The sequence below is a fragment of the Oncorhynchus kisutch genome, linkage group LG17 (genome assembly GCF_002021735.2).
Source record: "Oncorhynchus kisutch isolate 150728-3 linkage group LG17, Okis_V2, whole genome shotgun sequence".
In the NCBI taxonomy this organism is placed as follows: domain Eukaryota; kingdom Metazoa; phylum Chordata; class Actinopteri; order Salmoniformes; family Salmonidae; genus Oncorhynchus; species Oncorhynchus kisutch.
The window spans coordinates 45,571,061-45,595,178 of record NC_034190.2 but is presented as its reverse complement, the minus strand read 5'-3'; the positions used below and the strand labels follow the sequence as shown (position 1 = coordinate 45,595,178).

The window sequence follows — 24,118 nt, the reverse complement described above, 5'->3', positions numbered from 1 at the left end:
GTTCATTAATAATTAGTGACCTTAATTCATTAATCAAGTACACGAAAGACACTCGGCCCTCCGTGGAATGAGTTTGACACGTGTGATCTGATTTTAGGGCGGCAGGTAGCCTAGTGGTTAGAGCGTTGGGCCAGTAGCCGAAAGGTTGCTGGATCAAATCCCTGAGCTGACGAGGTAAACATCTATTGTTCTGCCCCTGAACAAGGCAGTTAACCCACTGTTCTCCAGTAGGCCATCATTGTAAATAAGAATTTGTTTTTAACTGACTTGCCTAATTAAATTGTCCCTGCAATATGCCAATCTCTTTACTCCCTTCCCAAACCTGTCCCCCGCCCCTGACACTCTCACCCACATATCTGTGTCCTTCCTAACAAACCTTCCCTCCTCTTCTTTCCCTCATACTCCTCCCACACCTCTCCTCACAGAAACATGTCCCTGACTCCTGCCCCTATTTCTTCCTCTCCCACTCTCCATTTCTCTTTCTTTCTTTATCCATCTTTATCTATCTGTCCTATAAATCTGGTCGCTCAGACATTCTGTGGCCTTCAAACTGGCCCACAGTGACCCCCCTCCTCTCGACTCCCCTCTCACACTCCTACCACTTTGCCCCTTCAGAGTAGACACATCTGAAGCAGTGTGTGACCACCATGTTTGTGTGTGAGTGATCACTACTCAGTCTGTGTGTTTTATGAGTCACGCTAACTATGCACACATCTTTCAACTGCTTCCACCACATACAACCACAGACACACACATACGTAAGCGCACACACATAAAAGCCCTATCCCTAAGTGAAGGTCCATGTTTTCTGTTTAGCCTTGGCCCAGGGACATCAGAGAACATGAGTGAGACTTCAATGGAGCTTAAATAACATCTGAGTGTAGGGAGACCTGCTGGTAGCATTACGAATCACACAGAAACTCCAGCCTTTCTGCCAGTACAAGAGAGTGCAAGTGTGTGTGTGTGTGTGGTTCTGAACCTTTGCGGATCTCCTCTCTGATCTGGGACTCCATCTCCTCCATCTGCAGCAGAGTCTTCTGCCAGTAGCGCTCCGCCCTCCGGCTCTTAGTACAGTATACCACCAGAGCTGTGTGTGTGTGTGCAAGAGAGGGCAAGGGAGATGGAGTGAGAGAGGAAAAGGGCGAGAGAAAAGGAGGGACAAAAGGGAATGAGGGAAAGTATGTGGGAGAGAAACACACAGAAAGAGACATACGAGTCAATAAATAGATGTCTTTGAAGCCATATCCTGTTATCACAGGTTGACATGTTGTAATGAATCAGGACATACTCCATTTGTAAAAGCTCCACACTTGTCGAAGACACACACATTAAAAAGACACAACTACGTGAGAACAAACATTCGCACCCACAGACACAAACGTCACATGCACACGCACACACACACACACACACACACACACACACACACACACACACACACACACACACACACACACACACACACACACACACACACACACACACACACACTGGGAGCAGTGGTAACAGTGGTGTCTTTGTGTTGTGTAGACTGGGGGAGAGAGACCCTAACCCCAGAGATCCTTTTATCTCCCTCACATCTGGAGCATCCGTCGCCAGGCAGCCCAGACATCCATCATTCACGGCAACGTCACCAGCCCAGACACTTACCCACAGTGCACAGCAGCAACAGGACGCAGCACACCACGATGGACACCACAATGGCCAGCTCACTACCACCCAGCTGCACCTTGGCTATGATCCTCTGGAAGTTACCCACCTGCACCTAGGGAGGGAGAGAAGGGGAGAAAGAGTAAAGAAAGGAGAGAGGTTGAAAGAAAGGGTGAGATAGGAGGAAAGCAGATTCAGGGGAGAGAACGGTGTTTAGCAGGCCTGTTTCAACATACAAATGCAAACATGTTCTGAGGTATAGAAATGCACACAATCTCACATTGACACTCACACAATCAAACAAATACACATTCAGGCTAACATGACACACACACACTGGAATGTGTGTGATGGTATTAGTCAACCAGTTCAGGGTAAACAGATGTGACTGGAGAGATGACTTTCATTTCTGCTTTCTGGTTGTCCAACCCAATTCCCTATCGCAACCTTGTTGACAAAATTCAGTATGTCTGCTTCAAGGTCCTATTCCCCATATCCTTCTGTTCCTGGACTGAGGAGGGGTACGAGTGGTCTCTCTCTCTGCAGGGTCTCGCTCTGGTATAACCAATTCTTTCTCCAAACCATGAAAACAAAGCAAGAAAGAGTGTTGGAAAGAAATGCCATTGTTCTGTGTTCATATTTGGTCTGGGGTACAGCAGCCCACACAACCCCTCACACACAGCTCCCCTATACAGAGGCTCAGCTTCACTTCTGAGCCAAGGGAAAAAAGGGAGGTGAAGTAGGTACTAGTACACCACTGAAAAGTCTCTGAATAAATCATAAAGGTTGTTTTAATGCCCAGAAGCTAAGCATTTGCATACCTTTTAAACTGGGGGGAGCTAGCGTACACACACACCGGTACACACACAAATATCTAAACACACACACGCACACACAAGGTATGAGGGCAGCCCAACCGTTAGTGTTTTGACATCTTGTTGGAACCCTGCCCTCTGTGTTTGTCTGCTAATTGCATGTGTTTATTTATGGACATCCTGAGAGAGTTTTTCCCCTCCTACACTCCATTCCTCCCTCTCTCTCTTTCTGTGACTCACGCCTCACTGACTGTCTGTGAGGGACATAGACTGACAGACAGACAGATAGACAAACATGGCCATTCTAATCCACTGCTCTCAACGGCCTTATTTTCTCTAATAAGCCCTCTCAAAACTGAAATGTGCAACAGACAAGACAGTGGGGGGAGAGAGTAAAACGAGAGAGAGATAGAGTCTTTATCAGAGCAAGGCAGGGTTTAGTTGGTTGAGCCATATTATAAAGAGAGACTTCTTAGACAAAACAAAAACCATATGGGCAATTCCTACTGTCCTTTCCGAGAAAGTGTCATTTCAGCTGAAGCCCAGAGTGTGTGTGTGTGTGTGTTGACTCTTGCATGCAGGCTTACGCACATGCTTGCGTGCCTGTGTCCCCCTACACGTGTGATTGGGATGGACAGACAGACAAAAGTTGAGCAGATAACAGATGAACAGATATCAGATTGGTTTACTCTTTGATTCATTTACTGTTACACCCTGTCCCCTGACCAAGAGTGGCCTGTCATCCTGCTCGTCCCTCTGCTCTCAGCCAGATCATCGAGGCATAGTTAAGTTGGTATTTATACCAAACTGGACACTGTTTCAAAACATTGATAATAATGTGGTCCAAAGTAGTAGCCTTAAAATATAATGCAGTTGTACTTACGGTGACAGGCAGTTCTCCTTCACTGGAGCCCAGCGAGCCGTTGATGCTGCAGTGGAACAGCTGGTCGTTATGGAAGCTGATGTCACAGGGATAGGAGCCAATCATTACTGAGTATTCCTCCGGCGCCAGTTCCAGATTGCTCGGTCCTTTCTGTGCCAGACCCAAACAAAAACAGACGTCTGTCAGTCAGAGCTCTAGGGACACCATGGTCTGTCTTGGATAGGCACAGCTGACACACAAGCACAGGCACACACATAAACACACACACACACATAAACACACCCACTGAGTAGTCCAGAACCAAACTCATTCAGTCTCACAACATTCCTCATACACAGGGCGAGAGTTCATCTTAAAGAATCACACAGTAGACATGGAGAGAACACTTTCTCCAAACTGACTAACCCACTGACTGTCATGACGGACACTGTCCATCTAAACCCCAGCCTCTCCGCGGACATGCACCCACCCACCCACCCACCCACCCACCAGTGGAGACTGCTGTGTGAGGAGAGGTTGTATGTTTATCCCCAGTGTGTTTCCTCTCTGTGATTACACCCTCAGGACCATGTACTGTCCTGTCCCCTCTGCAGGATGCCACCCCCTGAGTCTCTGTCAACAAACACTTCCTCAAACACACACACACACACACACACACACACACACACACACACACACACACACACACACACACACACACACACACACACACACACACACACACACACACAGACAAAACACATACATGAAACAATGAATTCCAAGGACCAAAACAGGATGAAAGCAAACAAAACCCACCCACATTCCAACAGATGTCCTTAATATAGGATCTAACCAAACAACAATCCCCATCAAACAAACACGTTCTACTCCATCCAACATTATCTGAACCTGGATAAGCCCACAAACATCCAGCCTGGTCCACCCAAAGTGGAATCCACCTTCGTAATGAAAACAAGAAGCAACATTGAGTACCCCCTTGCCCCTACATCACCCAAGTAGACAGGGCTGAGGCAGAAATTCCTGTAAGGGCCCCAGCTTTACACACACATACGCACAGAAGAGAGAAAGAGAGCGAGATGGGCAGAAAGAGACTTCCCTGTAACTTCCCTGTCTGTGTCTCATCCTGTCTGTACCAGCACAAGTGGAGATCCAGCAGTTTTTAATGACTGTTAGCATTAAGACCCTCACTCCTCTCTCATATATGAGGTAGTCGTTTATGGGGCAGTAGCTTAGGTCAGCTAGAATACAGACAGGACCTTACACAAAGATGTCTGACTGAGTTATCTGCTAAGAGGTGGTGGTACTGTAATCCCATTCTTTCTGAACAGCCCAGCCACAACTTAACACACCCTAGGTTTCAGAACTACACAGTCTTTTATCTTTTTAAAGTATGAATACAAAGACAGTAAGCCATGATTGCTATTTTCAGAATGAAGTCAGATTGACAGGACTGGACAGTTCCTAGAACAAGTGCACGAATCTCCCTGGTCAATGGGCCTTTCAGTTCTCATCCTGCTCCATCCTCTCCCATTTGGTGGACTAAACTGTCACTTACAAAACTCCCCACCCCCACCCTCTCCCATTAGTGCGCTGGGCTGTCACATACGTTGATGATGAGTGTGAGTGGCTCCCCAGGGTGGTGCTTGATCAGCTTCTCCTTGTTGGCGGTGAAGAATTGAGGGTCCTCCACATACTCCAACAGGAAGTGACCTCCGTGAGGATCCTCCTCTTCCTCCTGGCCCGGGCCGTAAAAGACCGGGCTATCTCCCGTGTAGAGGACTCCATTCAGGAAGAACTCTACCGTGGCCTGCTGAGATTGGCTAGAGGTGGGGGAGGAGCATGTAATCATGGAGGGAGGCTGCACCTTACAGGCCTAGAGAGGGACCAGGAGGATAAGAGAAAAAACCTTCATCACCTCGAAGTGTACACACTGTGCAGGAGTCCATTCTTCAAGTTTTTCATCTAAGATGTTAGCTACTTCAGGAGTTTATCTAGTCACACTCGAGATGTTCCTTGTTGTTGCTTACCGCCTGTCCGATGTCTAGCACCTCCATAGTGACGCTCTGAACCAGGTCAAAACCCTGCCCCGTCACTGTGATGGTCCGACCGCCACTGGAACACAACCACACACGGTTAAAAACATAGAACACAGAGACACACCCAAACAACCACTCTGGCCAGAGACGGAGAGCACAAACTCACATAACCACAGGATCAGAGACAGTCCAAACCAACACACTACACAAGCCAATCCGACCCACCATGCCCTCCCTCATAGGTCTGTCTCACACATGGGGTGTCATTTCAAACCAACACACACACACAGTCAGAGTCGGCACACAAGCCAATCCGACCCACCATGCCCTCCCTCATAGGTCTGTCTCACACATGGGGTGTCATTTCAAAACAACACACACACACCCATGTACGCACGCATGCACATGCAAACCCTGTGGAGAAGCTACAGAGCATAGATCAGGAAGACATTAACTCAGTATGTCATCTCTGTGGCTGGGTGGGATACCAGGCAAACCCTCCAAGAGAGTGACTGTGGTAGAACGGAACTACAAGAGCATTAGAATGACTGAAATCATATTTTCTATATGCTTTCTATATGCATATCAGAGTATGCTCTGTTGTCAACAGAACACTGGATAAATAGAATCTATGGAATGCTAGATTGATCAATGGAACAATGCAGGACACTGACTGTTCAGTTTTCTACTGTATGTATGAGATACTGCATAATCAATGGGACAGTGTGTTTGATAAATGTATCGCCAAACTACTGCCGGGCACATACACAGTGCGTCGTAATGTCTTTGTACCTGAGGTAGCTCTGTCTGGGTTTGATGTAGCTTATGCTGGGGTTCTTCTCATAAATGTACTGGGTGAGGAGCTCAGAGCGCTGACAGGGTATGTATTCAAACTCCACACACACCGACACCGCCTCAGTGTGTGTGTGCAGGGCCGCAGGCATGGTGCACTCAATGGTGTCTTCAGTTAGCCTGAAACACACACACACACATGCACAAGGACGAAGACACACAGGGACGCACAAGGACAGAAAAATACCACACAATCAGCATGATAAAACGACACACTAAGAGCTTCCATAACAAATATATCCAAGAACAAAAACAGCCTCTGAAAATACAACAAATTCATCAGCTGAAAAAATAACAATACCTCACACATGATATAATTAAACAACTCAACTGTCTCCTTTATAACACTCAGCATCACAAAGCCATCAGATTCTGCACAGCAACATATGCAAGTTCAACAGTGATGACAATGTACTGAATCCCACAGCAAGACTCACGTGAGGATGGTGCATTCCTGGGTACCATTGACCTTGACTCTGATCTGGGAGCCAGTGTCCAGGTGCTCCCCCTTGATGGTAACCCTGGTTCCCCCAGAACGAGAGCCCTTTCTAGGCTCCATGGATAGCAGCTTGGGGACCTGGGGAGGGAGATGGGACATATGTGTGGGTATTCATGTGCCATAAGGCCACGTTGTTGTTATGCTGTCATGTGCTGTCCACACATCCGAGGCAGCAGTCAGCTGGTGTTGCATCATTGTGGCACTGTAATTGAATGATTCAAATAATATTCTATACAGTAGATGTCTACAGTATATGTACCATATGCTTGGTTTCCTCAGCTAAATAAGTTGCTGAGTATAACATATTTTAAGTTTGACAACTTGTGGACACTGCAGCCCTGGGAAACTAAAGTTGAGTAGCCCACCCCTGCAGTTCAGTATTGTTCTGCACTGAGGCCTTACGGCTTTGCGTTCATCTCAGCCACATATGACAGATCCCTGGGGCTAGGATATATTTTGCTATCCAGCTATATAGCAGTACAGCCATACACACACACACAGGACAGGTCCCTGGGGCTAAGACGAATATCCCTATACAGCTATATAGTTCTACAGCATCAGCATTCTGGAGACTTCCGAAGCCTCTCTCCCCTCTATGAACCTTGCCTCCAGGGAGGACCTCTCATTCTCACTGACATGATCCACTTCCTGTGTATGTGTGTGTGTGTGAATGGGGCAGGGGTGTCTATTGTGTGTGCGTAAGGAAAAGGCAGATGTTTCCGGCCCAATATTTGAGGAAGGAGGTCCAAAGGAAGCACACATCCGGTCTCCGTTTGGATTTGAACAACTTTCCATTTTCCTCAGAAATCACCTTCTCCCCTCTCTACCTTTCTTTCCGGCACACCCTGGGGGGCAGCATCCCAGAAAGTGGCAAGGGGCAGAAAGGACTTCTCAGAACCCCTAAAAGTGCTTTGCTTTGTATTTCAATACTTTCATACTTTATAAAAGTGTCTGAAATTATGCAGAACCCTTCGACTTTATCCACACTTTGTTAGGTTACATACTCATTCTCGCTGCACAGCTATTTTCAGGTCTCTCCAGAGATGTTCCATCGGGTTCAACTCCAGGCTCTGGCTGGGCCACTCAAGGACATTGAGACTTGTCCCGAAGCCACTCCTGTGTTGTCTTGGCTGTGTGCTTAGGGTCGAAGGTGAACCTTCGCCTCGGTCTGAGGTCCTGAGCGGTCTGGAGCAGGTTTTCATCAAGGATCTCTCTGTACTTTGCTTCGTTCATCTTTGCTTCGGTCCTGACTAGTCTCCTAGTCCCTGCTGCTGAAAAACATCCCCACAGCATGATACTGCCACCACCATGCTTCACCGTAGGGACGGTGGCAGATTCCCTCCAGATATGACGCTTGGAATTCAGGCCAAAGAGTTCAACATTGGTTTCATCAGAGCAGAGAATCTAGTTTCTCATGGTCTGAGAGTCTTTAGGTGCCTTTTGGCAAACTCCAAGCAGGCTCTCATGTGCCTTTTACTGAGGGGTGGCTTCCGTTCTGCCACTCAACCATAAAGGCCTAATTGGTGGAGTGCTGCAGAGATGGTTGTCCATCTGGAAGGTTCTCCCATCTCCACAGAGGAACTCTAGAGCTCTGTCAGAGTGACCATCGGGTTCTTGGTCACCTCCCTGACAAAGGCCTTCTCCCCCAATGTCTCTGTTTGGCTGGGCAGCCAGCTCTAGGAAGAGTCTTGGTGGTTCCAAACGTCTTCCATTTAAGAATGAGGGCACTGTGTTCTTGGGGACCTTCAATGCTGATGAAATGTTTTGGTACCTTTCCTCAGATCTGTGCCTTGACACAATCCTGTCTTGGAGGCTACAGACAATTCCTTTGACCTTAAGGCTTGGTTTTTGTCCTGACATGCACTGTCAACTGTGGGACCTTATATAGACAGGTGTGAGCTTTTCCAAATCATGTCCAATCAATTGAATTTGCCACAGGTGGACTCCAATCAAGTTGTAGAAACCGCTTAAGGATGATCAATGAAAACAGGATGAACCTGAGCTCAATTTCGAGTATCATAGCAAAGGGTCTGAATACTTATGTAAATAAGGTATCATAATTCACTTTGTCATTATGAGGTAATGTGTGTAGATTGCTGAGGGTAATTTAAAAAAATCTATTTTATAATAAGGCTGTAAAGTAACACAATGTGGAAAAATGTAAGATGCCTGAATACTTTCCGAAGGCACTGTATTCTAAACAAAAATATAAACGCAACATTAAACAATTTCAAAGATTTTACTGAGTTACAGTTCATATAAGGAAATCAGTCAATTGAAATAAATAAATTAGGCCCTAATCTATTGATTTCACATGACTAGGCAGGGGTGCAGCCATGGGTGGGCCTTGGAGGGCATAGGTCCACCACCTGGCAGCAGAGGCCCACCCACTGGGAAGCCAATCAGAATGAGTTTTCCCCCACAAAAGCAGAATTTCTCCTCAGCATAATAAGCCGGATGTGGAGGTCCTTGGCTGGCATGGTTACACGTGGTGTCAGCAGTTGTGAGGCCAGTTGGACGTACTGCCAAATTCTCTAAAACGACGTTGGAGACAGCTTATGAAATTAACATTCAGTCATCTGGCAACAGCTCTGGTGGACATTCCTGCAGTCAGCATGCCAAATGCACGCTCTTTCAAAACTTGAGACATCTGTGGCATTGTGTTGCGTGACAAAACAGCACATTTGAAATTGCTCTTTTATTGTCCCCGGCACAAGGTGCACCTGTGTAATGATCATGCTGTTTAAATCAGCTTCTTGATATGCCACACCTGTCAGGTGGATGGATTATCATGGCAAAGGAGAAATACTCACTAACAGGGACACATTGTGCACAACATTTGAGAGAAACACGTTTTTGTGTGAATGGAACATTTCTAGGATTTCTTATTTCAGCTCATGAAACATGGGTCCAAAAGAAAGAAACAGAGGGCTTAGATGGGAATTTCCACAGGCTGTGTAGTCTTAATCCAAAGGGAGACAGTGTTGGTCAGGGTCAATTAGCAGAAGAAGCAGCCAGCCTCGGCTGGTCATGAATTCAAAGAGGGGGACATTTCAACAAGCAGCATATTTGTTTTTGCTGGCACCGAGTTCTGGATGACAATAGTGCTTAGTTGCTGTTCTAATGAACGTTTGAAGATTCCCACACACTTGCATTCCTGAATATCAAGACGCATCTGTTAACATTCAACTGACACATTGGGAACACTTTTCCCAGTATGAACAAGGACTGGGGAGTGGGGAGAGGGAGAGAGAGAGAGAGAGAGGAGGTATGAGAAAGAATGGAGAGATGGTGGATTTAACCAGAAAGAGAAAGACTATAGCAAAGAAATACTGTAAATGAATAGGAAGAAGAAAATGGAAAGGCAAGTCAGGGAGAAGGAGAGGAAAAATGAGGAAGGAAGACAGAGAGGAAGGAGAGAGAGAGACAATGAGAGAGAAAGATAAGAGAGACAGAGAGAGGAAGGAGAGAGAGAGGGGACGGAGAGCAGGAGAGAGAGAGGGAGGATAGAACACACTCACCAAGTATGAGAAGGCCTCTTTGGACACCGCCATTGCTTTTTGGTTCACAGTAATTCTGACAAAATTCTTTGTGGGATCAATGGCCTGCCCAGTAACACACACCAGCCTGTAGATAGAACGCAAAACTGTAAGGTCAGCAGACACCCTTAATTTGAACCAACACTGACCAAAATCATCGCTACAGGAACAGCACAGTATTTTGGCAATTGCCTTTTAGGATGTTTTTGTGTCAACTGTGGATTACATATTTTTTTAGATTTTTCATGAGTTTCACAACTTTTAGAAAAAAGCTAAACACAGACATTATGATAGAGATCCTTAGAGGTTCCGTAATAATATCTATGGTAAGTACTATACAGTGTTGGCTAAACCCAGAGGAAGGGGACTTCAAAGCCCCCCCGGCCAGATGCTGCGAAACACAGAGGGGCTTAACGAGCTGACTAGATGTTTGTTTTATAACCTCATGGCTCTAATTAAGCCTCATATTGTCACACAGTACTGGGACCAGAGGGACGCAGTAGGATTATCCATACAGTGATGGAGTAACAGAAAACATTCTGCAAGGCCAGATCCCAGATCTGTATGTGCTTTGGCCCTGCTGTATTTCAGTCAGAGGAACTGGCTAAAACATATACGGTACAGATCATGGACCAGGCTATGATACAATGACTCCCCACAGAAATAAACACAGGGGAAACCATGACGCCACACCCCAACCCTGTGTGGCTCGAAGCCCATCCCGTCACCCTCCTTCTTGTTCAGCACGTGCGGGCAGTTTATTTAGTCAGGTGGTTGGTTCTATAACATCCATAAATACCTGGCAACTCAATCAGGGGTCTAGTCGCTGACTGACAGGAGGCTTGATCGTCTGAGGGTCACATGAGATAGGTACCCCAGAGACAGGGCAAGACCAGAAACAGGGCTGGGCTGAAGGATGGGTCTGACGGGGATCAAGGAGCTTATAGAGCTGGATCAAGTCCCAGTAGTTGTTTGTTGTTTTGAAACAAGTAACTGATTGCAGCCATATTCTCAGCTTTCGGGACAGATTTCCACGTTAGAGAGTTTAAATCTCAATGCAATGGGATCCCCTCTAGGGAAAATTATTCATAATTTTGGTAAGTTAATGTGAAACCTAGCTCAGTAAAACTATGTCACCATGCTGTAGACACCTTGGGGAATACGTAGAAAGCGTAATCTCGTTGATGGCACATTCACAGCTCAATAGGGACTCATTGGCGCTTTCAAAACCTGTGGCACTTCCGGATTGGATTTTTCTCAGGCTTTCGCCTGCAACATCAGTTCTGTTATACTCACAGACAATATCTTTACAGTTTTGGAAACGTTAGAGTGTTTTCTATCCAAAGCTGTCAATTAAATGCATATTCTAGCATCTTGTCTTGACAAAATATCCCGTTTAAAATGGGAATGTTTTAGGTTTTAACTATAAATGGCCAACTGATTGAAAGTGTAATATAGAATTCTACAGTACTTACTTACTATAGAATTCTGTAGTAAACTGTAGTATATTGTAGTATATTGTAGAAAACTATACTAAACAATGTAGTATCCCTCAATCATGTGTAGTACTCAGCATAGAATTTTGTGATATATTGTAGAATACTATAGTAAACCTTACAGTATTATCCACACTGAACACTGAACCATGCCCATTCCCCTCCCTAATATCCCAATTTGTGCCACCCATACGTGAGAAACCTACATGTCAAGTAGGGTTCATATATTTTGTTCCCTACAGGTTATAGAAAAGAGCAGAAGCTCTGAACTCTACATTCAGAATCCAGTCCTAGTTTTGGAAAATATGTTATTTTAGTATTTCTCCAGTAAGTTTCCTCAAGATGAAAGCCCTCCACTTCCATGTCAAAAATAATAAAACCAAATAATTTTAGTAAATAATTAAGCGGAGCCAGTTCAGAAAGGAAACCCGAGTGCCCCGCCTCAGGCTGACGCATCAGCTGAGATGGCATCAATTACAGACTAGTATCAATCACGCCTACCTTATTTGGCGTCCTATTTAAGCTGACCAGGTCTGCTCAATAATCCTGCTGCCGCTTGCTGTTACTGCCACTATGCACTGGCTTTTTGCTCCCACCACCCCAGCCTCCACCTGTTAGGTTCTGTGTAGACGCTTTGCTTGGGCAGTGACCTACCCTGAAGGAGCAGAGCCTATATCGCCAAGACTTGCATTATTCATTGTTAAATAAATGGATTAACATACAGTATATCACAAAAGTGAGTACACCCCTCACATTTTTGTAAATATTTGAGTATATCTTTTCATGTGACAACACTGAAGAAATGACACTTTGCTACAATGTAAAGTAGTGAGTGTACAGCTTGTATAACAGTGTAAATGTGCTGTCCCCTCAAAATAACTCAACACACAGCCATTAATGTCTAAACCGCTGGCAACAAAAGTAGGTACACCGATAAGTCAAAATGTCCAAATTGGGCCCAATTAGCCACTTTCCCTCCCTGGTGTCATGTGACTCGTTAGTGTTACAAGGTCTCAGGTGTGAATGGGGAGCAGGTGTGTTAAATTTGGTGTCATCGCTCTCACACTCCCTCATACTGACTTGGTCACTGAAAGTTCAACATGGCATCTCATGGCAAAGAACTCTCTGAGGATCTGAAAAAAATAATTGTTGCTCTACATAAAGATGGCCTGGGCTATAAGAAGATTGCCAAGACCCTGAAAGTGAGCTGCAGCCCGGTGGCCAAGACCATACAGCGGTTTAACTGGACAGGTTCCACTCAGAACAGACCTCGCCATGGTCGACCAAAGAAGTTGAGTGCACGTGCTCAGCGTAATATCCAGAGGTTGTCTTTGGGAAATAGACGTATGAGTGCTGCCAGCATTGCTTCAGAGGTTGAAGGGATGTGGGGTCAGCCTGTCAGTGCTCAGACCATACGCCGTACACTGCATCAAATTGGTCTGCATGGCTGTCGTCCCAGAAGGAAGCCTCTTCTAAAGATGATGCACAAGAAAGCCCGCAAACAGTTTGCTGAAGACCCACAGACTAAGGACATGGATTACTGGAACCATGTCCTGTGGTGTGATGAGACCAAGATAAACTTATTTGGTTCAGATGGTGTCAAGTGTGTGTGGGGGCAACCAGGTGAGGAGTACAAAGACAAGTGTGTCTTGCCTACAGTCAAGCATGGTGGTGGGAGTCTGGGGCTGCATGGTCTGGGGCTGCATGAGTGCTGCCGGCACTGGGGAGCTGCAGTTCATTGAGAGAACCATGAATGCCAACATGTACTGTGACATACTGAAGCTGAGCATGATCCCCTCCCTTCAGAGACTGGGCTGCAGGGCAGTATTCCAACACGATAACGACCCCAAACAGACCTCCAAGACGACCACTGCCTTGCTAAAGAAGCTGAGGATAAAGGTGATGGACTGGCCAAGCATGTCTCCAGACCTAAACCCTATTTCGCATCTGTGGGCATCCTCAAAGGGAAGGTAGAGGAGTGCAAGGTCTCTAACATCCACCAGCTCCGTGATGTCGTCATGGAGGAGTGGAAGAGGACTCCAGTGGCAACCTGTGAAGCTCTGGTGAACTCCATGCCCAAGAGGGTAAAGGCTGTGCTGGAAAATGATGGTGGCCACACAAAATATTGATACTTTGGGCCCAATTTGGACATTTTCACTTAGGGGTGTACTCCCTTTTGTTGCCAGCGGTTTAGACATTAATGGCTGTGTGTTGAGTTATTTTGAGGGGACAGCAAATTTACACTGTTATACAAGCTGTACACTCACTACTTTACATTGTAGCAAAATGTCATTTCTTCAGTGTTGTCACATGAAAAGATATACTCAAATATTTACAAAAATGTGAGGGGTGTACTCACTTTTGTGATATACTGTATTTCCACATGGCGTTTTCTTTCTGAACTACAGTAATGTCCCCAAAAACAGTAAGTAAATAATACAGCATACCATTCTATAGTCCGCAAAAACACTACAGTAAATACTACAGTATACCATTCTTTAGTCTGCAAAAACACTACAGTAAATACTATAGTATACCGTACCATACTCAACAAAAACACTACAGTAAATAGAACAGTATACTGCAGTCTGCAAAAACACTACAGTTTTTACTATAGTATATACATAATTTTTTTTTACTACAGAACCTCGCTTTACATTCCTCCACCGCCCAGAGAGGAAATATTTTGTGATCTAGCGCGTGATGTTTTGGCTACTATGAGCAATGTCTCTAAACATTTACCCAGAGAGGAGGACCAGGATAATCAGCAATGGAGCCTGAGGAAGATGGTATTTGTGCGTGTGCGCACGCTTGGTGCATGCGTGTATGTGTTGAGGTAGAGAGGGGAGCCAATCAGGACACTCAAGGATATGAAAGAGTTGGCTGCTTGAACTTCTACTCTTTCCCCAACAGATGTGTCCAGAGTGGGTACTGAATTAGTACCCCTACTTAGCCTACATGATGAATTACCTTGAAACTATTGACACATTCTGACTTCATCTCTCTCTCTCTCCAGAGCAGTACACTTCCCTCTGGCACTCAGATGTGATCTCTGACCTCTCAGCACACGAACAGACACCTGTCTCAACCATGGTCGTGGTGAGGTCACGCAGGTGTGTGTGTGTGCATCTATTCAGTGTGTGCGCCTGCTGTAAGACAAACTGACATGTTTTGGTTTGTCAGCACCACTACCTCAGAAGAGGAAATATTTTGCTGTCATAACAACCAGCTCAGGGAACCAATGAGGGACGAGCAAGCAGGGTGAGGTCATCCCTGATGTGAAATCTAATTCGCGGGATCTGGAGTGACCTGGAATGTGTGTGTGTGTTTGGGAGTGTGTAGTGACAGGTTAGAACTGTGGGTCAACCCAGCACTGGTCTGCATTCTACTACTGCGTGATTGGCCCCAGTGGAGCGGGACGAGATAAACATTTCCATCCAAGGAACATTCTGGAAGTCTGTATGGAGGTTTTGCTGTGGTCCTATAGTTAGTGTTTCCATGGAATACTATGTGCAGGTGTCAACCCAGAGTTCTGCTGTCTCCTTGGTGATAGTGTTGTGGGCCTTGAAGTGTCTCCGAAATTTTAACGGAATGGTTTAAAATGAGAAGTGCTCTTCTATATTATGCTTTTATGAATTACCCCAACAGCATCATTACAAAAATTCTGACACCTGTGCAAGAAGACACTGAACGAATGAATGCATCAACTAATTAAATAAATGAATGAATCAATCAATCATAAATCATTTACTTACTCCACAGAGACAGTGTATTGGTCAGGAATGATTGTACATGGGAACATCCCGATGGAGACCTCCACTACCTCAGCCCTGCGCCCCATGTTCCTACCCTGCACCGTGAGCAGGGTACCTCCCTCCAACGGCCCACTCTGGGGGGAGATCTAGGGGGGAGAGAGGAGGAAAAGAGAGGGGTAAGTGCTTGCTTATATCCAAACAAACTCTGAACCAATGACATTTATTTGGGGACAGGTCAAAAAGCATTAAACATTTATAACCAATGAGGAGATGGGAGAGGCAGGACTTGCAGCGCGATCTGCGTCAGAAATAGGAATGACTTCTATTTTACATGCTGACCAGACCAGACACGTCGCGTGCGCGAGCGTTGGAAAATACATTTAGAAATCCATGTTATTCAATTATTGCGCCAACGAGCGTCTGCGATGCCAAGGGCTAAAATAGAAGTCATACCTATTTGGGACGCAGATCGTGCTGCAAGTCCTACCTCTCCCATCTCCTCATTGGTTTATAGAAGCAGGTACCCACGTTATACCCACGTGGGTGATTGAAAGACGAAATGTTTTGTCAGTCGTCGTGGTAATAATATGAAAGTTTAGATGCCAATCACCATATAAGTTAAAAGAGGAAAAAGCTTGGAAGGAGGAGAGATGGCTAGAAACGATTCATTTGACCGTTTTATGTGCGGATTAATTGTCAGAGTAGAGGACCTTGTGCATTTCAGGTAAAATAACAGCTCAATGTTTATATCCCAGGACAAATTAGCTAGCAACAGCAAGCTAGCTAAATAGGACAAATTAGGCTAGCTAGCTAAATTGCCATACATGTTTAATGCTTTTTGACCTGTCCCCAAATTAATGTAATTGGTTCAGAGTTTGTTTTGATATTTTAACCTGCGTGTCGTGATCGCGTTTGGTGTGGGTGGACAAAATAAATGTATGCACGATGGTGCACGATGGCGGTTTGGGTTCCGTGTTAGCCCTTGAAAACGCAGACGCTCGTTGGCGCGCGCGGGCGTGCGAGCAATGTGGGTGCAATAATTGAATAACATGGATTTCTACATTTATTTATCACTTGCGCACGTGACGTGTCCGGTCTGGTCAGCATGTGAGGTGTATGTAAACTTTCGACTTCAACTGTAAATTGTACAACTGTAAACTAACAAATAATTATTCAAGTTAGAACCCATGTATATTAATATATAGCACCAACTACATAAATATCTGATAGGGTCCATTGTCTGCTACCTGGACGGTGACTTTTAAGATGAGGGAGGATGATAGAAATAAGGCCATGCTCATGCATTTTTTTATTTCATCATATTGGATGACTGTTATTCATATTCCATTCACCCAGCTCAATGAAACATCGATAGGTTTAGGCTACTACATCACACATCACATTTTCCCTATAACCATCATGAGGTTGCTACATCCTATCCTATGAATGAAAGTTTATAAAGAAGGTGCACAGGTCGAGTGAATTTTGAGTAATCAAGGTGACAGACAGTGACACATTCAATACCGTCTTGCACATACTTGCCTGCATCTAGCTGATCTAGGGTGTAATCATTAGTCCAACAGCTGCAAATTAGAGTTTCTATTGGACAAATTCAGGTATGTTTATCCCCATTTCATTACGTTTGCTTATGTTTAAGAAACATTTTTCATCAGAATCAGCAGAATGAATACACCCCTGAGCACACGCAAACACAGTTCACTTTCATAGCAACCACATTAAAACAGCATGTATATATTTGCTCATTGTGTATATATAAGTCCTTGTCACGACTTCCACCGAAGTCGGTTCCTTTTCTTGTTCGGGCGACGTTCGGCGGTTGACGTCGCCGGTCTTCTAGCCATCGCCGATCCACCTTTCGTTTTCCCACACACCTAGTTTACATTCCCTCATTATTTAACCCTCTGTTCCCCCCATGTCTGTGTGTGAAATTGTTTGTTGTAAAGTGTTCAGTCTGACTGGTTCGTGACAGGCTATTTTGTATCCATATTTTGATGTTCTGGGTGCCGTTGGTTTTGCATATTAAACTGCTCCGGTTATTACCCAGTTCTGCTCTCCTGCGCCTGACTTCCCTGAAAACGAAAGGTGGATCGGCGATGGCTAGAAGACCGGCGACGTCAACCGCCGAACGTTCCTTCTCCTAACTATCTACGCGCTCTCCTCCTCTCACCTAATTCCCTTCGCTTGTGGACTTCAGTGCAGAATTTTGGTATTTGGTATTTTATTAGGATCCCCATTAGCTGTTGCGAAAGCAGCAGCTACTCTTCCTGAACAATTAATACAATCGTAACCGGACAATTTACATTGACCACCCCACCCCAATGCCTTTTTGTACACTGTTGCTACTCGCTGTTTATTATCTATGCATAGTCACTTCATCCCCACCTATAAGTACAAATTACATCAACTCACCTGTACTGGGCGGCAAGGAAAGGTTGTTAGATCGAATCCCCAAGCTGACAAGGTAAAAATCTGTAATTTTGCCCCTGAACAAGGCAGTTTACCCACTGTTCCTAGGACGTCATTGTAAATAAGAATTTGTCCTTAACCTTTATTTAACTAGCAAGTCAGTTAACTTCACTAGGGTAGGGGGCAGCATTTGGAATTTTGGATGAAAAGCGTGCCCAATTTAAGCTGCCTGCTACTCAGGCCCAGAAGCAAGGATATGCATATAATTAGTAGATTTGGATAACTGTTAAAGTAATGTCTGTGAGTATAACAGAACTGATATGGCAGGCGAAAACCTGAGGAAAATCCAACCAGGAAGTATTATTATTTTGAAAGGCTTTTTCCATTGAAAGTCTATCCACCATACAAAGACTTGGGACCCAGTTCACGATCTCTATGGCTTCTTGTACATGTGGCCAGTCTTTAGACCTTGTTTCAGGGTTTTAACTCTGAAAAAATGAGGGAGATACAGCACTTTCAATGAGAGGCCAGTGGAAATTTCCAGCCATGTGTCCTGCGTGTGATCGGGAACGCGCCTTGTTTCTCCTTTTCTATTGACAAAGCCTTTGTCTGTTTGAAATATTATATATTATTTATGACAAAAACAACCTGAGGATTGATTTTAAACATCGTTTGACATGTTTCTACTAACTTTTATTGTACTTTTTTGACTTTTCGTCTTGATATAGAGAGCACGCATTGTGCCTTTGGATTTCTGAACTAAACACAGCAACAAAACTGAGGTTTTTAGACATAAAGAGGGACATTATCGAACAAAACAAACATGTATTGTCTAACATGGAGACCTGGGAGTGCCACCAGATGAAGATCATCAAAGGTAAGTGATTTCATTTTAACGCTATTTCTGACTTTTGTGACACCTCTCCTTGGTTGGAAAATGGCTGTATGGTTTTTGTGGCTAGGCGCTGACCTAACATAATCGCGTCGTGTGCTCTCGCCGTAAAGCCTTTTTAAAATCTGACACAGCGGTTGCATTAAGGAGAGGTTTATCTTTAAATGTATGTCAAACACTTGTATCTTTCATCAATGTTTATGATGAGTATTCCTGTAATTTGATGTGGCTCTCTGCATTTTCACCGGATATTTGTTTGAGACAATGATTACTGTACATAACGTGCCAATTACAAATGAGGTTTTTGGACATAAAGATTAGCTTTATCGCTTTATAGCTGAAATCGGACACTGTGGTTGGATTTACAAGAAGTTTATCTTTAAAATGGTGTATAATACTTGTATGTTTGAGGAATTTTTATTATGGGATTTCTGTTTTTAATTTGGCGCCCTGCAATTTCACTGGCTGTTGCCGAGGTGGGACGCTAGCGGGACACTTGTACCAGAGGTTAAATAAAAATAAATAAATATGCTCGCCCACTCAGAAATCAGTTTAGCAGTTACACCGGCAGGCCTCGGTGGCAATAAATGAATACAACCAAAAGCTTACCTTGACTTGGAAGAGTTCCAGTGATGGATGGCCATAGCCAGCTAGCTAACATAGCATCACTCTCTGTTTGAGATGGGCGTTTGGAGTAGGCTAAACTAGCTAGCTGTATTCACAAGTGAAAGTGAAAAATAATATAACCAAATCCCCCAACACTCTCAATTCTCCTTAATTTTGGAAGATTTTTTTTTCTTCAAACTGTTCCAACTATTGTCTTTCTCTCTCTTTGAGTCCACTACTCAGCACATTGTATGCAATGCAGTGCTAGCTAGCTGTAGTTTATGCTTTCAGTACTAGATTAATTCTATGATCCTTTGATTGGGTGGACAACATGTCAGCTCATGCTGCAAGAGCTCTGATAGGTTGGAGGACGTCCTCCAGAAGTTGTCATAATTACTGTGTAAGTCTATGGAAGGTGTTGAGAACCATGAGCCTCTTAGGTTTTGTATTGAAGTCAATGTACCCAGAGGAGGACAGAAGCTAGCTGTCCTCCAGCTACACCATGGTGCTACCCTACAGAGTGCTGCTGAGGCTACTGTAGAGCTTCATTGCAAAACAGTGTGTCAACCAGTTGGAGAACATTCCTAGTACATTACCAACATTATTATAACCAAGTTTTAACTTTTAGCAAACGTTCTGTTAAAGTAATGAAAATACCAAGAAAATAACATTTTTTTTGTCAAGTTCCACAAAACTATCCTGCACAAATCCCAGGAATAATCATAGGACAACTACACTCTCACCAAGCTCTAAGAAACATATGGTTCTCAGAACATTATGTGCTCGTTGGGATTGCTCTTCAGCTCAAGATTCAGATATAATTGAGACAGACAGTCCCTCCACTCAGCTTGGGGTCAGGTTTCATATAGAGGGCTCGTCAGTCTGTACCTCTCTGAGCTACACAGCCCTGTATCTGTGCTAGTTGAGTGCAACATTAATAGTTCTTCCAGGACTCAAGTGAGACAGAGATGGCTATATAGAGTCAGTTTGTGAGAGAGCAATAAGCAGGAAAGACAGAGAGGTAGATGGAAAGGAGTGGGGCAGCTAAGAGAGTTAGAGTGAATATGGGGGAGAGGTGATAGGGTAGTGTATGAAGGTGAGAGAGACAGCAATCTACTCCCAATCCTCCAGTAGCCTATTTCCCCTACATACCTCCGTCCCATTTACTCCTGTGACGCTCAGAAGCATGCTCTCTTTCACAGATCATTTCAACCCTGGCCTTTCTTCTCCCAGTGCTCCTCTCAGGAGCCATGGAGAGGACGGCAAGAGTATTTACCACTTCTAAGGGAAAACAACCACAGAGATTGCTTTTGCCTGGGGGCCAGAGATGGCTTACTACCATCAACTCATAGTGTAGCGTAGCTAGCTTAGCGTAGTCTAGAGTGGAAACAATGATGATGGATGACGTTGCTCCTAGAGGCTGATCTGAGGTCAGCTTTGTTTTTAGGGAATTGGGGGTGGGAAAGTTGGTCCTAGATCTGTGTTTAAGGGAACTTCTATCCAGCAGGTCCAGAGGTTCCTGTCACCTTGGCATCATGCTTTATAGAGTGACCCTTTGCCTTGGTGTCCCAAGGTGGAGCCAGACATAAAACACGGCGTGGTCACAGCGATGTGACCACGCTGTGTTTTATGTCTGGCTCCAGCTTGCTGCAGCTCTATTCCCCATTTGGTCTGGGTGAGAGGGGAGGCGGAGGGTCTACCTTAAGAAAGGAATTCACATGGACATGTGATTGACAGCTGAGACACACAAACACTGTGCTTCCGAGGTAAAGTGAGAAAGGAGGACAGTGTGTAAGTTACACATACTTACAGTATATTACCATATAAAAGCAAACAGTTATAAATCCACCAAGAACCTAAATCTGTATAAGACCAAGACTGTGATGTACAGTAAGTGTTTGGTTATACAAAGCTTTTGGCATTCAAGTAGTTTATCCCAAAATGAGTTACAGTTTTAAGCTTTTAGATTAAATAGTGACAAACATGCAAGCACGCGCACACACACACACACAAGCTCAACTTGGTAAGTACAGCAATTATCACTATGTATCTCTGAGCATCTCACTCTCTGGTGTTAGTATGTCTGGGGTTAGTGATAGCGTTAGCTGCCATGTTGCTCATTTGCACCTCTCACTCCTCTGTGAATGAGTCTCAAGCTGAGCGGAGGACAGTGCAAAATCCAATCAAATCAAACCAAATGTATTTGTCACATACACATGGTTAGCAGATGTTAATGCGAGTGTAGCGAAATGCTTGTGCTTCTAGTTCCGACAATGCAGTAATAACCAACAAGTAATCTAACAATTCCAAAACTACTACCTTACACTTGTGTGTATAAGGGGATAAAGAATATGTACAAAAATATATATGAATCAGTGATGGTACAGAGCAGCATAGGCAAGATACAGTAGATGGTATCGAGTACAGTATATACATATGAGATGAGAATGTAAACAGTGGCATAGTTAAAGTGGCTAGTGATACATGTATTACATAAAGATGATATAGAGTACAGTGTATACATATGAGATGAATAATGTAGGGTATGTAAACATTATATTAGGTAGCATTGTTTAAAGTGGCTAGTGATATATTTTACATAATTTCCCATCCATTCCCATTATTAAAGTGGCTGGAGTTGAGTCAGTGTGTTGGCAGCAGCCACTCAATGTTAGTGGTGGCTGTTTAACAGTCTGATGGCCTTGAGATAGAAGCTGTTTTTGGAAGCTGAGATTGGAAGCAGTCTTGGAGTGTGGAATCAGATTGGTCGGACCACCGTTGAACAGACCTCAGCGCGGGAGCTTCTTGTTTTAGTTTCTGTCTGTAGGCAGGGATCAACAAAATGGAGTCGTGGTCAGCTTTTCCGAAAGGAGAGCGGGGAAGGGCCTTATATGCGTCGCGGAAGTTAGAATAGCAATGATCCAAGATTTTGCCAGCCCTAGTTGCGCAATCGATATGCTGATACAATTTAGGGAGTCTTGTTTTCAGATTAGCCTTGTTAAAATCCCCAGCTACAATGAATGCAGCCTCAGGATATATGGATTCCAGTTTGCAAAGAGTCAAATAAAGTTAGTTCAGAGCCATCGATGTGTCTGCTTGGGGGGGGGGGGGATATATACGGCTCTGATTATAATCGAAGAGAATTCCCTTGGTAGATGATGCGGTCGACATTTGATTGTGAGGAATTCTAAAATCAGGTGAACAGAAGGACTTGAGTTCCTGTATGTTGTTGTGACTACACCACGTCTCGTTAACCATGAAGCATACGCCCCCTCCCCTCTTCTTAGATGTTTGTTTCTGTCGGCGCGATGCGTGGAGAAACCAGCTGGCTGCACCGACTCCGATAGTCCCCATTGTAATACTTGGAACCGGGCTGATCACGGAACAAAGTATGTTAGTGGGTCCTCCCTGGGGTCAGGTTCTCAGTCTGGGCTTTTCAGACCGCGGTCTCAATACTCTATATCACAGGGGCCACAATGCTTGAGCTGGGGATGATTGGCTCTTGGTCCCTCTCCTTGTTAGAGACATCATGTTGGCTGGACAGGGCATCTGCCTTCTAATTCTTGGATCCCGGGCATAGGCTAGTGTGAAGTCAAACATGTTAAAAAACAGCGCCCACCTAGCCTGGCGAGTGTTCAACCTCTTTGCTTCTTGAATGGAGACCAAGTTCTTATGGTCCGTCCAGATTCCGAAAGGATGAATTGCCCCCTCAACCAGTGTGTCCACCCCTCAAGGGCCCACTTAACTGCTAAGAGCTCCCGGTTGCCTACGTTGTAGTTGCGTTGTGCTGGCGAGAACCGCTTGGAGACAAAGGTGCATGGGTGCAGTTTCTTGTCCTCCTCATTCCACTGTGAAAGGACCGCTCCTGCTCCGGTGTCCGAGGCATCCACCTCCACCACAAAGGGACGAGTCGGATCAGGATGAAAGAGGATAGGTCCAGAGGTGAAACGTCCCTTGAGCTCCATGAATGCCCTGTCAGCCTCGGGGGTCCAGCAAAAATGGGTCTGGGACTTGCCTGTTAGGACTGTGAGAGGCGCTGCCACAGCACCAAAGTTGCTAATAAAACACCTTTAAAAATTGGGAAACCTGAGGAACCGCTGGACCTGCTTGAGTGAGGTGGGACGGGGCCACCGCCTCAATCTTTACGAGGTCTATTTGGATGCCTGCGGTAGAGATAATGTGACCCAGGAAGGAAACCTGGGATATGTGGAACTCCCATTTCTCTATCTTGACATATAGTTGACTCTGCAGGAGAAACCTCAGGACTTGGCGGACGTGCAGTATGTGTTCTGGAAGGGTCTTGGAGAAGATCAAGATGTCGTCGAGGTAAACAAAGACGAACCGATTCAACCTATTCCCCAGGGTGTCATTAACAAATGGCTAAATACTCAGTGGCCACTAGGGGTGTTAAAGACAGTCGTCCACTTATCTCCCTCCCCGATTCTCACCAGATTGTAAGCGCTACGGAGGTCCAGTTTGATGAAGAATTGGGCCCCTTGGACCAACTCCAATGCGGAGGACATCAGGGGTAGGGGGTAACGATTCTGGATCGTAATCTGGTTCAGCCCTCTGTAGTTGATGCATGGATGCAGGCCTCCATCCTTCTTACCGACAAAGAAGAAGCCTGCACAAGCAGAGGATGTAGAGGGGCGAATGAAACCTGCG

General features: G+C 44.9%; 1 protein-coding gene across 1 annotated transcript in view; it reads right to left on the bottom strand.

The window, feature by feature from the left end:
* Positions 1-24,118, bottom strand: part of LOC109907746 (plexin-D1) — a 106,549-nt gene that overhangs the window by 20,858 nt on the left and 61,573 nt on the right. Inside the window, exons 13-21 of the mRNA XM_031793917.1 lie at positions 15,529-15,674; positions 10,260-10,365; positions 6,677-6,816; positions 6,180-6,359; positions 5,379-5,463; positions 4,958-5,224; positions 3,349-3,498; positions 1,651-1,765; positions 980-1,087 (exon numbers count right to left, since the gene is read on the bottom strand). Of these exons, the coding sequence (XP_031649777.1) occupies positions 980-1,087; positions 1,651-1,765; positions 3,349-3,498; positions 4,958-5,224; positions 5,379-5,463; positions 6,180-6,359; positions 6,677-6,816; positions 10,260-10,365; positions 15,529-15,674 (1,297 nt within the window). The remainder of the gene's footprint in view (positions 1-979; positions 1,088-1,650; positions 1,766-3,348; positions 3,499-4,957; positions 5,225-5,378; positions 5,464-6,179; positions 6,360-6,676; positions 6,817-10,259; positions 10,366-15,528; positions 15,675-24,118) is intronic.